The sequence below is a fragment of the Puma concolor genome, chromosome C2 (genome assembly GCF_028749965.1).
Source record: "Puma concolor isolate L17-30 chromosome C2, mPumCon1.1.hap2, whole genome shotgun sequence".
Classification (NCBI taxonomy): domain Eukaryota; kingdom Metazoa; phylum Chordata; class Mammalia; order Carnivora; family Felidae; genus Puma; species Puma concolor.
The window spans coordinates 49618128-49632198 of record NC_141675.1 but is presented as its reverse complement, the minus strand read 5'-3'; the positions used below and the strand labels follow the sequence as shown (position 1 = coordinate 49632198).

Sequence of the window (14071 nt, the reverse complement as noted above, 5' to 3'; positions counted from 1 at the left end):
ATGTTTTCAAAGGAATCTTGCTACTATTGACACTAATGGTGAAATAGGTCTTATATATGCATTAATGAAAAAATTATCTTTAGAATGTAATGGCTTCAGGACGCCTGGGTGGCTCAATCTGACTTTGGCTCAGGTCATGATCTCACCATTAGTGAGTTCGAGCCCTGTGTAGAGTTCTGTGCTGACATCTCGGATTCTGTGTCTCCCTCTCTTTCTGTCCTCCCCCACCTGTGCTCTGTCTCTCTTTCTCTCAAAAATAAACATAAAAAAAAAAGAACATAATGGTTTCCATTATCATAAAAAAAAACACATAAAATAGTAGCTGTCATCACTGTTAGTAGTTCAATTAAGCATAAAGTAGCATTTTAATAGTTTCTTTCACTTAGTCTTTAAGTTCCATGGTCTTCATTTCAATAACAATGAAAAATGGAGTACTTTTTTAGATATTTCAAATAAACCCTAAAACCTTACTTTCAAAGTTTTTCAGAAAACTAATTCTTGGTCAGTCTTGCCAATAGGAGAATTTACAATTACCTGTATCAACAGAACATGTGAGTGAGTGGGTACTCTGAATACATTGTTTCGGGACGGGGGACGATTGGTTTTGGACTAGACAACTTTAAGATCAGAAACAGAAGCAGATCTTTTGGGAGAGGGAGGAGGAGAGTGGTTGAGAAATAACCACAAATTGTGATACAGAGATTCTCCGCCAATTAATAAACTTTAGCCCAATTATGAACTATTGTAATTGCCCACTGATGGAAACAATTAACTGATAAGAGTATTGTGCTGAAAACATTACCACATGTTTACTCTCTCCAGCGAATGCAGCTTCCACGTACAGCCTTCCCACAGCATTTTCCATATTCCCATTGACATAGTTCGCACAACGTCTCCACGTTGCTGTCTCTGATGTTGTGCCATAAAGGGCCTAAGGGCGAGAGAAAGGAAATGACATCTGACCACGAGAAGATGGCCAGAGCAAGGTAGAACACATATTTCACAGGGACTCTGTTCTTTATGTCCTCTAAATTCTGCTTCTCCTCACAAGGCATGTTGTCCTTGCCCAAGACAAAAACGTAATCCAACTGGAGCATTTACTTACAAATAATCTGAAAACAAGGTATATTTTCGGCAGCACATCCCAGTGGAACTTTGGGCCGTTACAGGTGAATACCCTTGTAGACAGTTTTAGAAAACAACAACAAAATGGCCCCCCTTCCACCAAAACCAAAAATATATATATAACAGTTACAACTGCATAAACGTAAACACGAAGTGATGTTCAATTTATGTAACAAGGGAGGTATCTGGTATATAAGAAAACACATTTCAGTTTTTTAATAATTTAGCTGAATTTCCAGTACTTAGAAGAACTGTATGTGAATAATTTTAAGTACTAACGAGGGAATTAACTGAGGTGAGGGAAATCGAGCAAAAGACCATTTTTGCAGGCTTTAATTTCAAAACTTTGTCTACATTTTCTTTCAAAGGGTAAATGCTAGAAATGTCAAATAAACAGTTGTTTCCTTTCCATAACACCAATCAATACGTTTGCCAGAGTTTTTCCTCTTCAATCCCTCCTGCCCTCTCCCCTCACCACAGCACTAATAGGATGATTGTTTAAATAATGCAGGTACAGCCTAGTAAAAAGCCTTAAGGTTGTCTCCAGGTAGCTGTACTCTCAGTGGATTGTCCACATCAAAGTAGTCCACCAGTCTTTATGTCTAGTGTGCTACGGGCACCTGAAAATGAAATTTATTCAGATAGACCCCCTTGCAGTTACGTTTAACACAACAAAAAACCAAGCCAGTATTCTCTCACCAACTGCTCAAATAACCAAATGCATCTCCTTCCAGGGCAATTCAATCATGCTGCCAGAGTAGACAATCATGGGATGGCAAAGCCCTTGAAAGCTGGCTTTCCTAGGCAACAGAGCCAAAATACGGGCAAAATAACCAACATTTGGCATTTTGACTCTTGGCAAAGTTCACCACATTCTAGCACATGGCAAGCCTTCATAACCATGTATCTCTTTATGCGTTAAGTCTTAAGAAAAGAGAGATTTTTTCTTCACCTTGCGGAAAGCATTTCTGGACTCCTTGTAGGTTCGGCTGAGGCTGCTTACAAGATCCATTATGAATCGCCAGGACATTAAATTTTGAAGATCTCTGTATAAAAAAACCCACCACCCAGCAACAGAAAAGATGAGGCTGCAAAGCTTCTAAAGAGTGATATTAAATGTAAATTTTGAGGACATAGGCACTCTGACATACCTACCTGGCAGAATATTTGGTAAGAGTGAGCTTAAGTTTGGTTAAATATTCTGGAGCATAAACAACCACCTCTTCTTCATTTGGAATATTAATATTCACAGTTGACATGATTTCATTTGTAAAATTTGACCAGCTGAATGGCTGGAAAAAAGCAGGCATAAAACATTCAGTCATTTTGGATTTCTCTTCTTGGTTCTAAGACTCAATTATGGTTATGGAGTCAGACATGGTTAGAGTGTCATTTGCATCACTATAGAATTACCACAATGGCCAGTTTATTTGCGTGCGATTTTTCCTCCATTGTTTCAATCAGTTCCTGAATAGAAATTAGTTCTGTAGCATGATTATTTAGAGAGCAGCATTCAACCAACCATTTAAGAGCAAAAGCAAAGCCCTTAAGCATAGAGAATATACAGCTAGAAATTAAGCTCGATGTCATCTTCTTGGTCTAACTCACATTAAAAAAAAAATGAAAAAGCTTTATAAAATAAAGCTTCCTACATTTATGCAAAAATTTAAATGGGTATAAAGTGATTATCTTTTAAAGGTGGATATTAAACAATCCATTCAAACACAGTGATACATCTCAGTGGAGATCCTGCTATAAATGAAAGTATACTATTGTAGGAGAGGTACAGTAATGTCACAGATACAACACAAATGGTCCAATGAAGCCAAACAACACATTTGAAACTATCAATATTGGGTCTATAGGCATATGCAATTTTTACACTTTGGAGCTGCTAAGAGATGAAATCTTATCTGTTATTCTCTAAATGGTTATTCAACCACCAGTAGATGTAAGAAAAAAACACAGATGTAGAAGTACATAAAAATAAAGATCACTAAGTATGTAGTACTATATACTTGTCTTAATTTCCTTTGGTAGTTTGGACCATTGTTTCCAAACATATTTATTAAAACCCTTAACACTTATTATTTTAAGCAGCTTCATGTGAGAAATTCCTAACAATAGGTCATGCCTTTACAAAATATCCCCCCTCCCTTTTTTTCCTGTAATTAGTGCCAAAGAGAATTCTATCAGTGAATGTGATGGTTTGTAGATTTTCCCATGGATCTTGCTACTTTTCACAATCATGTGTATGAACTTATACACAAGGATACACGCATAGTCCCCAAAAGAGATTATTATGTACTGGCTAATGAATTACAACTGTTTATAAATGGAATCTATGAGACAGATTTTTCTTCTTATTTCTTGTGTTCTATTTCTCCACTATTGCTCGGAACATCTCGATAGATGGCCTTGATGAGAATATGGCAAGTTCCATAAATAAATTATCCTTTTTAAGAGTTAAAAAGAAATCTAGTGGCTTTATTATTTGACTGGCCAAGTCCAATGGCTATACAGTTGTATTTCAGAAGGATTTTCCAGTTTAATGTTTTCCAAACTTTTTGTTACAATAGTCTAATATCATTGCATAGCTGCCTTGAAAGGAGTTTTAATTTGAAATTCACTCTAACTAAATATAATACAATGATTTCACATGATTTTTTTTTTCCCAGTCTTGTCATCAGGTCAAATGGTTGGTGTCCTCTAAATTCATTTTGACATTCAATTTATTTCAAAAAGTAAATAATCACTGAATTTTAACCAACTATATTTCAATGTTATAATTTTAGAAATGACACAATAACAGAGCACATAAAACTTGGTACTTACCTTCCCATTGATCTCTAGTGAAAAGTTATTTTGGAGCTGGGCTAATGTCATTTTGTTATAAAGAAGCATTGGATCATTTCGATCTTCAGATTTAGTTGTAGCCTATGGATTTAATTTTTGATCATTGTTTTAGAACTAAGAATGATTTAGAAAAATATAACTCTATATGAAGGAAAAAGAAGTATGGAATAGGTACAACATAACTCAAGCTCTATTTTGTATACTTGTTTAATGGTTAAAATAAATTGATATCAAAAAGAGAAGTGAAATTTAGGAGATTTTAAGTATATTTAGTAATAATCATCACTATTTGGCTGCCATGTCGAATACAAAATTCTACAAAAATCTTTTTGTACTTTGACAACTGCTGAACCACACAGACAGTGTCCACAGGCCTCTTTCTTTTTAAGGGTCATGGCCAGCTCAGTTGTTGCTGTGGTTGGTTTATATGATAACTTTCTCAAATACAGTCTTCTCCAATGCAGGTCTCAAATACTCTCTCCCACCTCCTCATTGCCACTATCCAGCGTCCCAGGTAAAATCCAGACAGGAAAAACAAAAACAAAAACAAACCAAAAACCATAATGACTTCTGCAAGAATTTAAAGCCAGTAAGAGAGAAAATTCCTAGTGCACACCACAGTCATACGAGGAGAGTGCCAGCACCTTCTATTTTTGTGACTCCTATCCCACCTAATTAGTTTAACACACTATACTCAACAGCATCCAGTTTTATTTACTTGTTTGTTTATTTTTCACTCAACCAAAAAAGAAAATCGTAGTAGCAACTCCTCAACTAGTGGCTGAAATTAGCAAAGTCAATTTTAAGTGAGGAGAGACAAAAGGTAGAAGTTTAATATGGGAATTATTTCTCGGTGACAATGGCTCCAATTTCCCCTTTAGGTACTTATTTATTCATTACTTAAAAAATTATTTATTGAACATCTCCTGAATGCAATAATTAGCCGGATTCTGTTAGAGATACACAGGTGATTCAAACAAGACTAAGACCTCACCTCAACCTGAATTTAAGAGAGAAGGAAAAACAAAGACACGAATAATTCTGAGGTAAGATACAACTATCACAGAGCTAAGGCTGATCAAAGGATGACATGGTCTGGGAACGGCCAAGTGGTAAAAACCCAGGGCAATAAACTATTCTCCTCTCACCACTCTGTGTCCAGCACAGAATCACATGTAACCCATCCAAACGCCATTCATCCAGCTGCAGCTCCAAGCAAAGTCTGGCTCTGATTGGAGATTTTTGGTCGCATGTAGCTCCAGGAAAGCTAAAATTGCCCTCAAAGATCTTTAGTCTTCAAGATGCTGAGGGCAGTGGCAAGCACATGGGGATTTAGGAACACGGGTTGTTGTTTGCAATGTCAGAGAGAGGTCTGTAGATTCTAGACTGAACCTGACCATGCGTTTAATCAATAACCTTGATACTGCTTAGACAGAATTAACTCCTTGAGACCGCAGACTCTTGTCAGAGCAAAGTCAGACAAGAAAGTGCCAATTCATGCCTGGGTGGCTCAGTCCGTTAAGCGTCTGACTTCAGCTCAGGTCACCATCTCACGGTCCATGAGTTCGAGCCCCGCGTCGGGCTCTGTGCTGACAGCTCAGAGCCTGGAGCCTGCTTCAGATTCTGTGTCTCCCCCTCTCTCTGACCCTCCCCCGTTCATGCTCTGTCTCTGTCTCAAAAATAAATAAACATTAAAAAAAAAAATTAAAAAAAAGAAAGTGCCAATTCAGACTCCAAGGGTTCATCTGAAACTAGAGAAAACTCAGGAAAACACCCTGTGGGCTTTGCTGCTAAACCTTGCCTGTCAGACCCTTTGAGCCAGCCTGGTGGTCTGAACTCAGTAACATCACACTGTCATGTGGTCATATTCAGGGACTAGTATTTCTAAGCAAAAGGACAGTCAATCTCTGTGATCACCTTAAACTTTAAAATAAAGCAAAGGAAAACTATACATAGCAATGGCATGTGCCCTGAATCTCAAGGACATTTCAACAAATGACTGCAAATAGGCTTTTGGTATAATCCACTTATAATAAGTAATTAAGTGTATCTAGTTTAATATTTGCCAAACTTAGTATGCCTCCTGGCTATCAGGAACCCAGTTTACTACAAAACTCTACAGTTTCAAAGGTCCTCATAAAGTCAATGATTCATTACTGAGCTATGCATTCTTACCAGTTGGTTACAAAGTTGCACATTTTACCTTTAAAATATGATAGAGAGGAGAAAAGAAAAAAAGAGTGGTGAAAATTTAGTGTATTAAAAAAAATGTGTTTTACATTGGCAATTTCTTTTTCCAATTCCATAACTCTCTTCATTTCCAAAGAAAGTTGGTTTTCATCGATGGGCAGTCCTTTCTCCTTACGAATCAATCTGGCCACAGAAATCATAAAATCCACGTATGCTATACAAGCCTGCAAGAAATAAATAATAATGAACTGTCGGAGAACATTCTAAATATTTAGCATGACGATTTAACTTAAAATTTATTAATTTTTGGTAACACATAAAGCGCAGTAAAACAAATATCATTTTCTAAATCCTAAAAGAAATGACCTGCCCAGGGGCGCCTGAGTGGCTCTGTCCGTGAAGTGTCTGACTTCGGCTCAGTCATGATCTCAAGGTTCATGAGTTTAAGCCCCACATCAGGCTCTGTGCTGACAGCTTGGAGCCTGGAGCCTGCTTCAGATTCTGTGTTTCCCTCTCTCTCTGCCCCTTCCCCACTTGCGCTCTGTCTCTCAAAAATAAATAAACATTAAAAAAAATTAAAAAAAAAAAAGAAAAAGAATAAGAAATGACCTGCACAAATTCTTAGAAAGTCATCATGTGTTTGAATTAGAGCAGAACAAAAAAAGTATCATTTGAAGGTACTAAGTAATTTATCACTATTTGATTTGGGAATTCTATAATTTTCTATTCATTATCAAGTTATTTTAAATTGCCTTACTAAGAATGCAGTTGCAAAAACACTTGATAAGCAATAACCTAGCATTTTTTCTTGAATAATAATAAATTATTTTACTGAATTCCATTCTCAGATTTTCTATGCTTATGTATGTCCTTTTCAAATGTTCTTGAAGAGATGGCCACAAACTCATATAACATTATCAGGACATCTTTAGATCTTTTCTTTGGCCAAGCATTTGTTTTTTGTTTATTTTTGTTGTTTTTGCTGCTGTTGTTGTCTAAGCAGCAAATGAGACTGTGTGCTCATAATTTGGCTCACAATATAAAATTTCTATATCTGGATATTTGAGCTTTTCTAAGGACTTAAATTCTTTCCATTTTATCTTCACATGCATTTTAACTTTGAGAAGGTAAGCCATAAACTAGTTATATTATCAACCTTTTACAGAATATATAATGCCTTACTCAAATTCAGAGTGGCATCAACACCAGGAAATGGAATACCACTTATGTAGATTTCAACCCATTGCTATTCAGCCATTATTATCCATCAGCAATTAAAATAAATTATGATCCCACCCCGTAAAATTTACTCAAAATTCAAGTTCCTAGCACCAGCTTAATGACAAACAGACAACCATGATTAGGGAAGTCATGCCACACAAGTTTGTGGTTAATGGGCACTTCTGTGCTTCTAATACTCATTCACAGGGTAAATACGAAGGGAGGTTATACAGCGCTTAACACTTTGTAGTTTCAAGAGGGTTTAATATCCCTACTTATTGATTATCAGTCAAAGGAGCACACTTATATTCACTGTGAGTACAAAAGGCGCATCTGAATTTGTAGTGACTCATTAAGAGGATCAAACATAAAACCTACAGGCAAATAAAAAAATATTTTATCAAGCAAGATGTACAGGTATTATCAATTTGAAAATCAAAAGGACCACTTAAAGTAAGGTTTAGATACTGGCATTCTATGACCTTCACTAAATGCTAAGTAAACAGTTCCCCAGGGAGAGGGTTTCTCTTTTCATGGATACCCCGTGATGCTGGGGTATCCAGCTAGCATCTCTATTCTTGGAACTGCTACTCAATAGAACAAACTATTTTTTCAGCTGTGGGCCTGTATTAAAAACCTAATCCACTAAGGCAACAGGGATAAAAGGATGTTTTTATGTATATTCTCACCAAATCATTCTTTTCCTATTAAAAGGTAATCAGAATTCTTGTTTCCCTTTGAAGTAAACAAATATGTCTGATTTCACATCTCACGGGACCAACTATTCCAAAGTATAAGCATGCAGCATTTTGAATTAACCATATTTCTAATCATATAAATTCATCTGCATTCAGCAGGGAATTACTACTGACTATGAAGGAAATGGTAATTTGAATTTTCCAGTATCAGTCTGCTGAGATTCCTTTTGATTTTGTGGGATGCTTTTTTTGGTAATGAGGTAAGAAAGCAATAACAAGAACGCTCTCCTGCCCTTCACCGATGCTGCAAACTGGTTCTACTCCAGTATCTTTATCTTTACAGGTTCATTTAAAGACTCTAGAACTTGGCATAAGGCAAGCACAAGAACTCTGGATGGTGCTTCCAGTCTGCTGAGCTGGTAAGGTTTCCCAGAAAACTGGAAGCATATGATATCATCAATCTCTGGGATTCTTGAATATTTAATACAGCTACATGGAATACACTACCTCCTTTAATCAGCTCCATTACCTGGCAACTACTCCAATATGACTGATTAAAATGTGTGTCTTAGTATCTTGATTATCTTTCCTGGCTTCCAAATTTATCTAGTAGCTGTCAGAACCCAAGCTTACTCCTGCTGTTAAATCCTTTTTACAAGATGTGATTCTACCCTAAGGTTTTAATACTCTTCCCTGAGATACTTATAGATATGTAATATGCCAAATGATAGTAATTGTCATGATTTGGGGAGAAAGTAATCAACGTATATTTTAACATTTAAATAGTACATTGGCCAGTACATTCAATTTTTCTTTTTTGGTACTGAAAGAGCAATTAGTTACTAGGACAAGGGTCACAGCCAGTGGTCATAAGGTGGCCTTGTTTAAGCCTTCACACAGTGAATCCTTTATGTGAAAAAGAATCGGGGCGCCTGGGTGGCTCATTCTGTTGAGCATCTGTCCTCGGCTCAGGTCTGATCTCACTGTTTGTGAGTTCGAGCCCCACATCAGGCTTTGTGCTGATAGCTCAGAGCGTGGAGCCTGCTTTGGATTCTGTGTCTCCCTCTCTGTCTCTGATCCTCTCCCACTCACACTCTGTGTGTGTCTCTCTCTCAAAAATAAATAAACATCAAAAAACTTTTTTTTAAAAAAAAGAATCCACCTAAATATCTACAGAGCCCTCCTTTTAACTTTTTTTTTAACGTTTTATTTATTTTTGAGACAGGGAGAGACAGAGCATGAATGGGGGAGGGTCAGAGAGAGGGAGACACAGAATCTGAAACAGGCTCCAGGCTCTGAGCTGTCAGCACAGAGCCCGACGCCGGGCTCGAACTCACGGACCGCAAGATCATGATCTGAGCCGAAGTCGGCTGCTTAACCGACTGAGCCACCCAGGCACCCCCAGAGCCCTCCTTTTAAAAATAAAACTTTGTACATCCCAATTCCTATAATAGCAGGTTCAGAGATGATCATTGGTTTCACATGGTTTTATGGTAAAATTCGTAATAATAGCTTTGTGAATTTTTAAATTACATATTATCAATGGGACAATATTTACTAACATCCAAGACCATGAATTGTCACTCTTATTAGAACTATCTTCATTTTGCAGGACCAAAAAATGGTACTTATAAATTGGCTCTGTTCAGAAATTGGGCTTCTCCTGCTTAGAACAAAGCTGGTATTTGTTGGTTGCCAAAGAGAAAAAGAGCAATGACATATTACTATTGTCCTTCAAAATTTAGCATCTTTGTTTATGAACAACAGCAAGACCCAGGGAGGAACAGATAGCTTTCTAGTTAGATTGGCTGATATTTGGGTACCTGAGGGCAACAACAACCTAAGGATCAGGGTTTCGCCTCCAAAGATTCTGTCCTGGGACACCCAGCTCTTACCAATTTTCTGCGTTCCCTTTTCTAGAGGAGTCATGTGGAGATGACTGAGAAGTCATCGAACTGTGCTATTCTTATCCACTGATGCCCAGGGATTTTTTTTTGAAGTTTTCCTCACTTTTTTTTTTTTAATTTTATTTTTTATTTTTTAAAATTTACATCCAAATTAGTTAGCATATAGTGAAACACTGATTTCAGTAGATTCCTTAATGCCCCTTACCCATTTAGCCCATCCCCCCTCCCACAACCCCTCCTGTAACCCTCAGTTTGTTCTCCATATTTATGAGTCTCTTCTGTTTTGTCCCCCTCCCTGTTTTTATATTATTTTTGTTTCCCTTCCCTTAGGTTCATCTGTTTTGTCTCTTAAATTTTTTTTTTTTTTCAACGTTTATTTACTTTTTGGGACAGAGAGAGACAGAGCATGAATGGGCGAGGGGCAGAGAGAGAGGGAGACACAGAATCGGAAACAGGCTCCAGGCTCTGAGCCATCAGCCCAGAGCCCGACGTGGGGCTCGAACTCACGGACCGTGAGATCGTGACCTGGTTGAAGTCGGACGCTTAACCGACTGCGCCACCCAGGCGCCCCTGTTTTGTCTCTTAAAGTCCTCATATGAGTGAAGTCATATGACTGACTGACTGATTTCACTTAGCATAATACCCTGCAGTTCCATCCACGTAGTTGCAAATGGCAAGATTTCATTCTTTTTGATTACCGAGTAATACTCTATTGTATATATATATACCACATCTTCTTTATCCATTCATCCATCAATGGACATTTGGATGCCCAGAGATTTTTAATAATGCTCCACAGAAAGTTTCCTGAAGGAACACACAGGGGACACCAAGTGGGAAAGACAGGTTTCCCATCAAAAAGGCTTGTTATTTTTTTGACCGCTTAAACATCATTGTCAGGGAGCACGCACCTGTCGCACTAGAGACCTGCTCCCCTGCAGGGACTGCAGACAGAATTGAGAAAGAGCACCCAATCTGAGCAGGAGAAACACCAGACTCGAGAGGATCCACTGTAGACCAGCATGGGAACTCTTTGGGGGCTTTCATCAGATTATGAATGAGGAGAACCTAGAGACTGATGTGAGCACTTATTGTGTAACTTCTAAGGTTTATTGCAGATGTTTGAGAAGCTGTATGTAGTTCCTTTTATAAACCACGTTCAATCCATCTCAAAAAATTCTCTTGTCAGTGCCACACATGCCAAGACAAGTCTTGTCATATTCACATATTCTTGTCATATTCACTAAGTCTCAAGTTTAAAAGCTCTTTTACATTTTGTTAAATACAGATGCCTGGACTGGGTACAATCTCCTGACTGTTAGTCACCTGGTGCCCAGAAAGGACAAAATGAGGTCAGCAGTTTCCCTTGCAGAATCTGTTTTATCAAGTCAGCCAAGCAGCAGCCAGTGTGATCTTTTTAAAAACCAAACCAAATTACATCTAAATTCTCCACCGACCCCTATCCCCAGTCACTCACCTTGTATCACCTTGTTTTGTTTCCTTTATAACACTACTGTCTGCATTTATCTTATTTCCTTATATTATTTACTTGTTTCTTTGCTTTCTATCTCTTGACATTAGAACAGGAGTTCTAGGTGAACAGGAACTTTTCTGCCTTGTTTCCTTGGTATATCTGCCACCTAGAAAAATATCTGTCACATAGTAGAAGCTCAATAAATATCTACTGATTTTAAAAAATGAATTTTGGGGCGCCTGGTGGCTCAGTCACTTAAGCATCATGATCCACTCAGGTCATGATCTCACAGTTCATGGGTTTGAGCCCCACATCAGGCTCTGCGCTGATGGTGTGGAGCCTGCTTGGGATTCTTTCTTTCTCCCTCTCTCTCTGCCCTTCCCCTGCTCATGTGCACTCTCTCTCTTGCTCTCTCAAAATAGATAAATAAACTTAAAAAATTAAAAAATAAATTAAAAAATGAAGCTAAATTTTAAGTATATTAAGTAAGTTTCCCTCACTTCCTATGTCATCAGACTTCCATTCTCAGCCCAAGTCTGGAACAGTTTCTCTCTGCTTGTATTTTGGGTAAGTGAGCAAACAAAATCCTCTGTAGGTTTAACTCAATTCCAGCTTGCGCCTGCTCATTGAAAGGATTGCAAACCTCAGCTTTTGTTCCTTCCTTCTTTCCCGGTCTGCATTTTCTCTTATTCAGACACACAGACCCTGGGTCATCTCTTTTTGGCTTCCAACCGTCCTGGCCATGTTCCAAGTCCTCTATCCTCATCCCTCAAACATCTCCATTTTCATGAGCCCTCAGTTTTTCTAAGTGGATTGAATTTGTTCATGATTCTGGACTCCTTCTTCCCTCCTATGCCCCTATAGCACTATATCCTGTGGCTTCTAATTTCCAATTTCTGCCCCACCTCCTCTGGTTCTCATCTGCTAGACCAGTGGTTTGCTCACTTTTCTTTTAGCCCTGAAATGCTCTGTTCAAATAAATATTTTGTTGATGTGTAAGCAAGTAAAATAAATCCTGATGGATTGTCTTGAAGCATGTAGGCAAGAAGGTGTGGCTACACAGAGCCCTGCTATTGAGACACACAAAGAGGTCTTAGGTTTGGAAACTGCTACTCTGGCTTATTCTACTTTCTCAGACAAACACGGAGCATAAATAAACATATCTATAACCCAATTATGTTCAAATATTTGGGGTGGCTAACCTACAGATTTCTTTACAAAACAGGACAAGGTAACAATTAGCCTTGATAATCTAGAGGTAATTAAAGGGAAGCTTTGAAAACTGTTCCAATTTATCCTCAAATACAGAGTTGGGAGACTCTTCTGAAGGTGAGTAGCTTCTTAAGAAAATTCATGCCATCATTCCTTTCAGTGACTCAATCAATATACAAGAACTTTCTCACATAAGGCTGGTTCCAATGAAAAATTATGGATAGGATGATTATCTTTTATGGGTAATGTGTATCTTTCCTATTGTTTTCTTTGCAAAGAAACTATACCCTTAGAACGTACAGAATTATTTCAAATCTCAACTTCTGTCCTGTGAGGTAGTAGTGTGTCATTCAACTTAATCAGAGTAGGTTTTATTACTTACAATTAATGTTCTTTTTTTTTTATTTATTTATTTATTTATTTATTTATTTATTTATTTATTTTACATTTATTTATTTTTGAGAGACAGAGAGCGACAGAGCGTGAGCAGGGGAGGGGCAGAGCGAGAGGGAGACACAGAATCCAAAGCAGGCTCCAGGCTCCGAGCTGTCCGCACAGAGTCCGACGCAGGGCTTGAACCCACGAACTGCAAGATCGTGACCTGAGACGAAGTCGGACGCTCAACCGACTGAGCCACCCAGACGCCCGTACAATTAATGTTCTTAACTGACACATGGATCTTTTAATCTGTGAGTTTAAGCAAGTCATTTTACTTCTTTGGGTCTCTGTTTCCTCATTTGTAAGAGAAGAGTTTGGACTAAATCCTCTAATGTCCCATTTAGTTCTTAAAGTCTGTGCATGAGTAACCTTAATTGTTAAGAAAACATATGAATGTGTCATGTACGAAATATTAGAATATATATCTTTGGTTTCTATTATCATAGGGCATGTTCTCTTCTTTAAGTGAGACAGAAAGTACAGAAAATGAAAAGGAACAGAGGTATTTAAGTTCAGAAAGATAACCAGACGAATATCATACGCATTTCTCAAAATATAACATTTGAAACTGCCAGAATAAAAGCACGTAATAAGTCTGAAAAGCAAGAAGGCCTTTTAACAAGAGAAAAATAGGTTTTGTCTTTGAGGAAGGAGGTGAGAGATAGTTCTTGGGAAAAAAAATGCATCATCTATTTTCATTACTTAGTAGTGTAATGACACAAAGCATTTTACTGTTTTGAATGCCATACAATTATCACAACACAAAAATTCCATTTGGAGGGTATCAAAAGCAAACACACATACACACACACACACACCACAAACATATTTCTATGAAGCAGAATGCGCTTTCATAGTAGGTGCTGTTTCCATTGTTTGTGACAAGTTTAGCTTAGGATTATGAGGAAGACTTCTTGAATGGGCTGGATATCCTCAAAGAGGAGCCAAGA

At 37.8% G+C, this 14071-nt stretch overlaps 1 protein-coding gene across 6 annotated transcripts in view; it reads right to left on the bottom strand.

The window, feature by feature from the left end:
• Positions 1 to 14071, bottom strand: part of MME (membrane metalloendopeptidase) — a 100166-nt gene that overhangs the window by 41947 nt on the left and 44148 nt on the right. For all 6 annotated transcript variants that reach the window (XM_086674560.1, XM_086674564.1, XM_086674565.1 and 3 more), the window contains exons 9-13: positions 6261 to 6395; positions 3961 to 4062; positions 2281 to 2417; positions 2078 to 2171; positions 803 to 931 (exon numbers count right to left, since the gene is read on the bottom strand). In XM_086674560.1, the coding sequence (XP_086530686.1) occupies positions 803 to 931; positions 2078 to 2171; positions 2281 to 2417; positions 3961 to 4062; positions 6261 to 6395 (597 nt within the window). The remainder of the gene's footprint in view (positions 1 to 802; positions 932 to 2077; positions 2172 to 2280; positions 2418 to 3960; positions 4063 to 6260; positions 6396 to 14071) is intronic.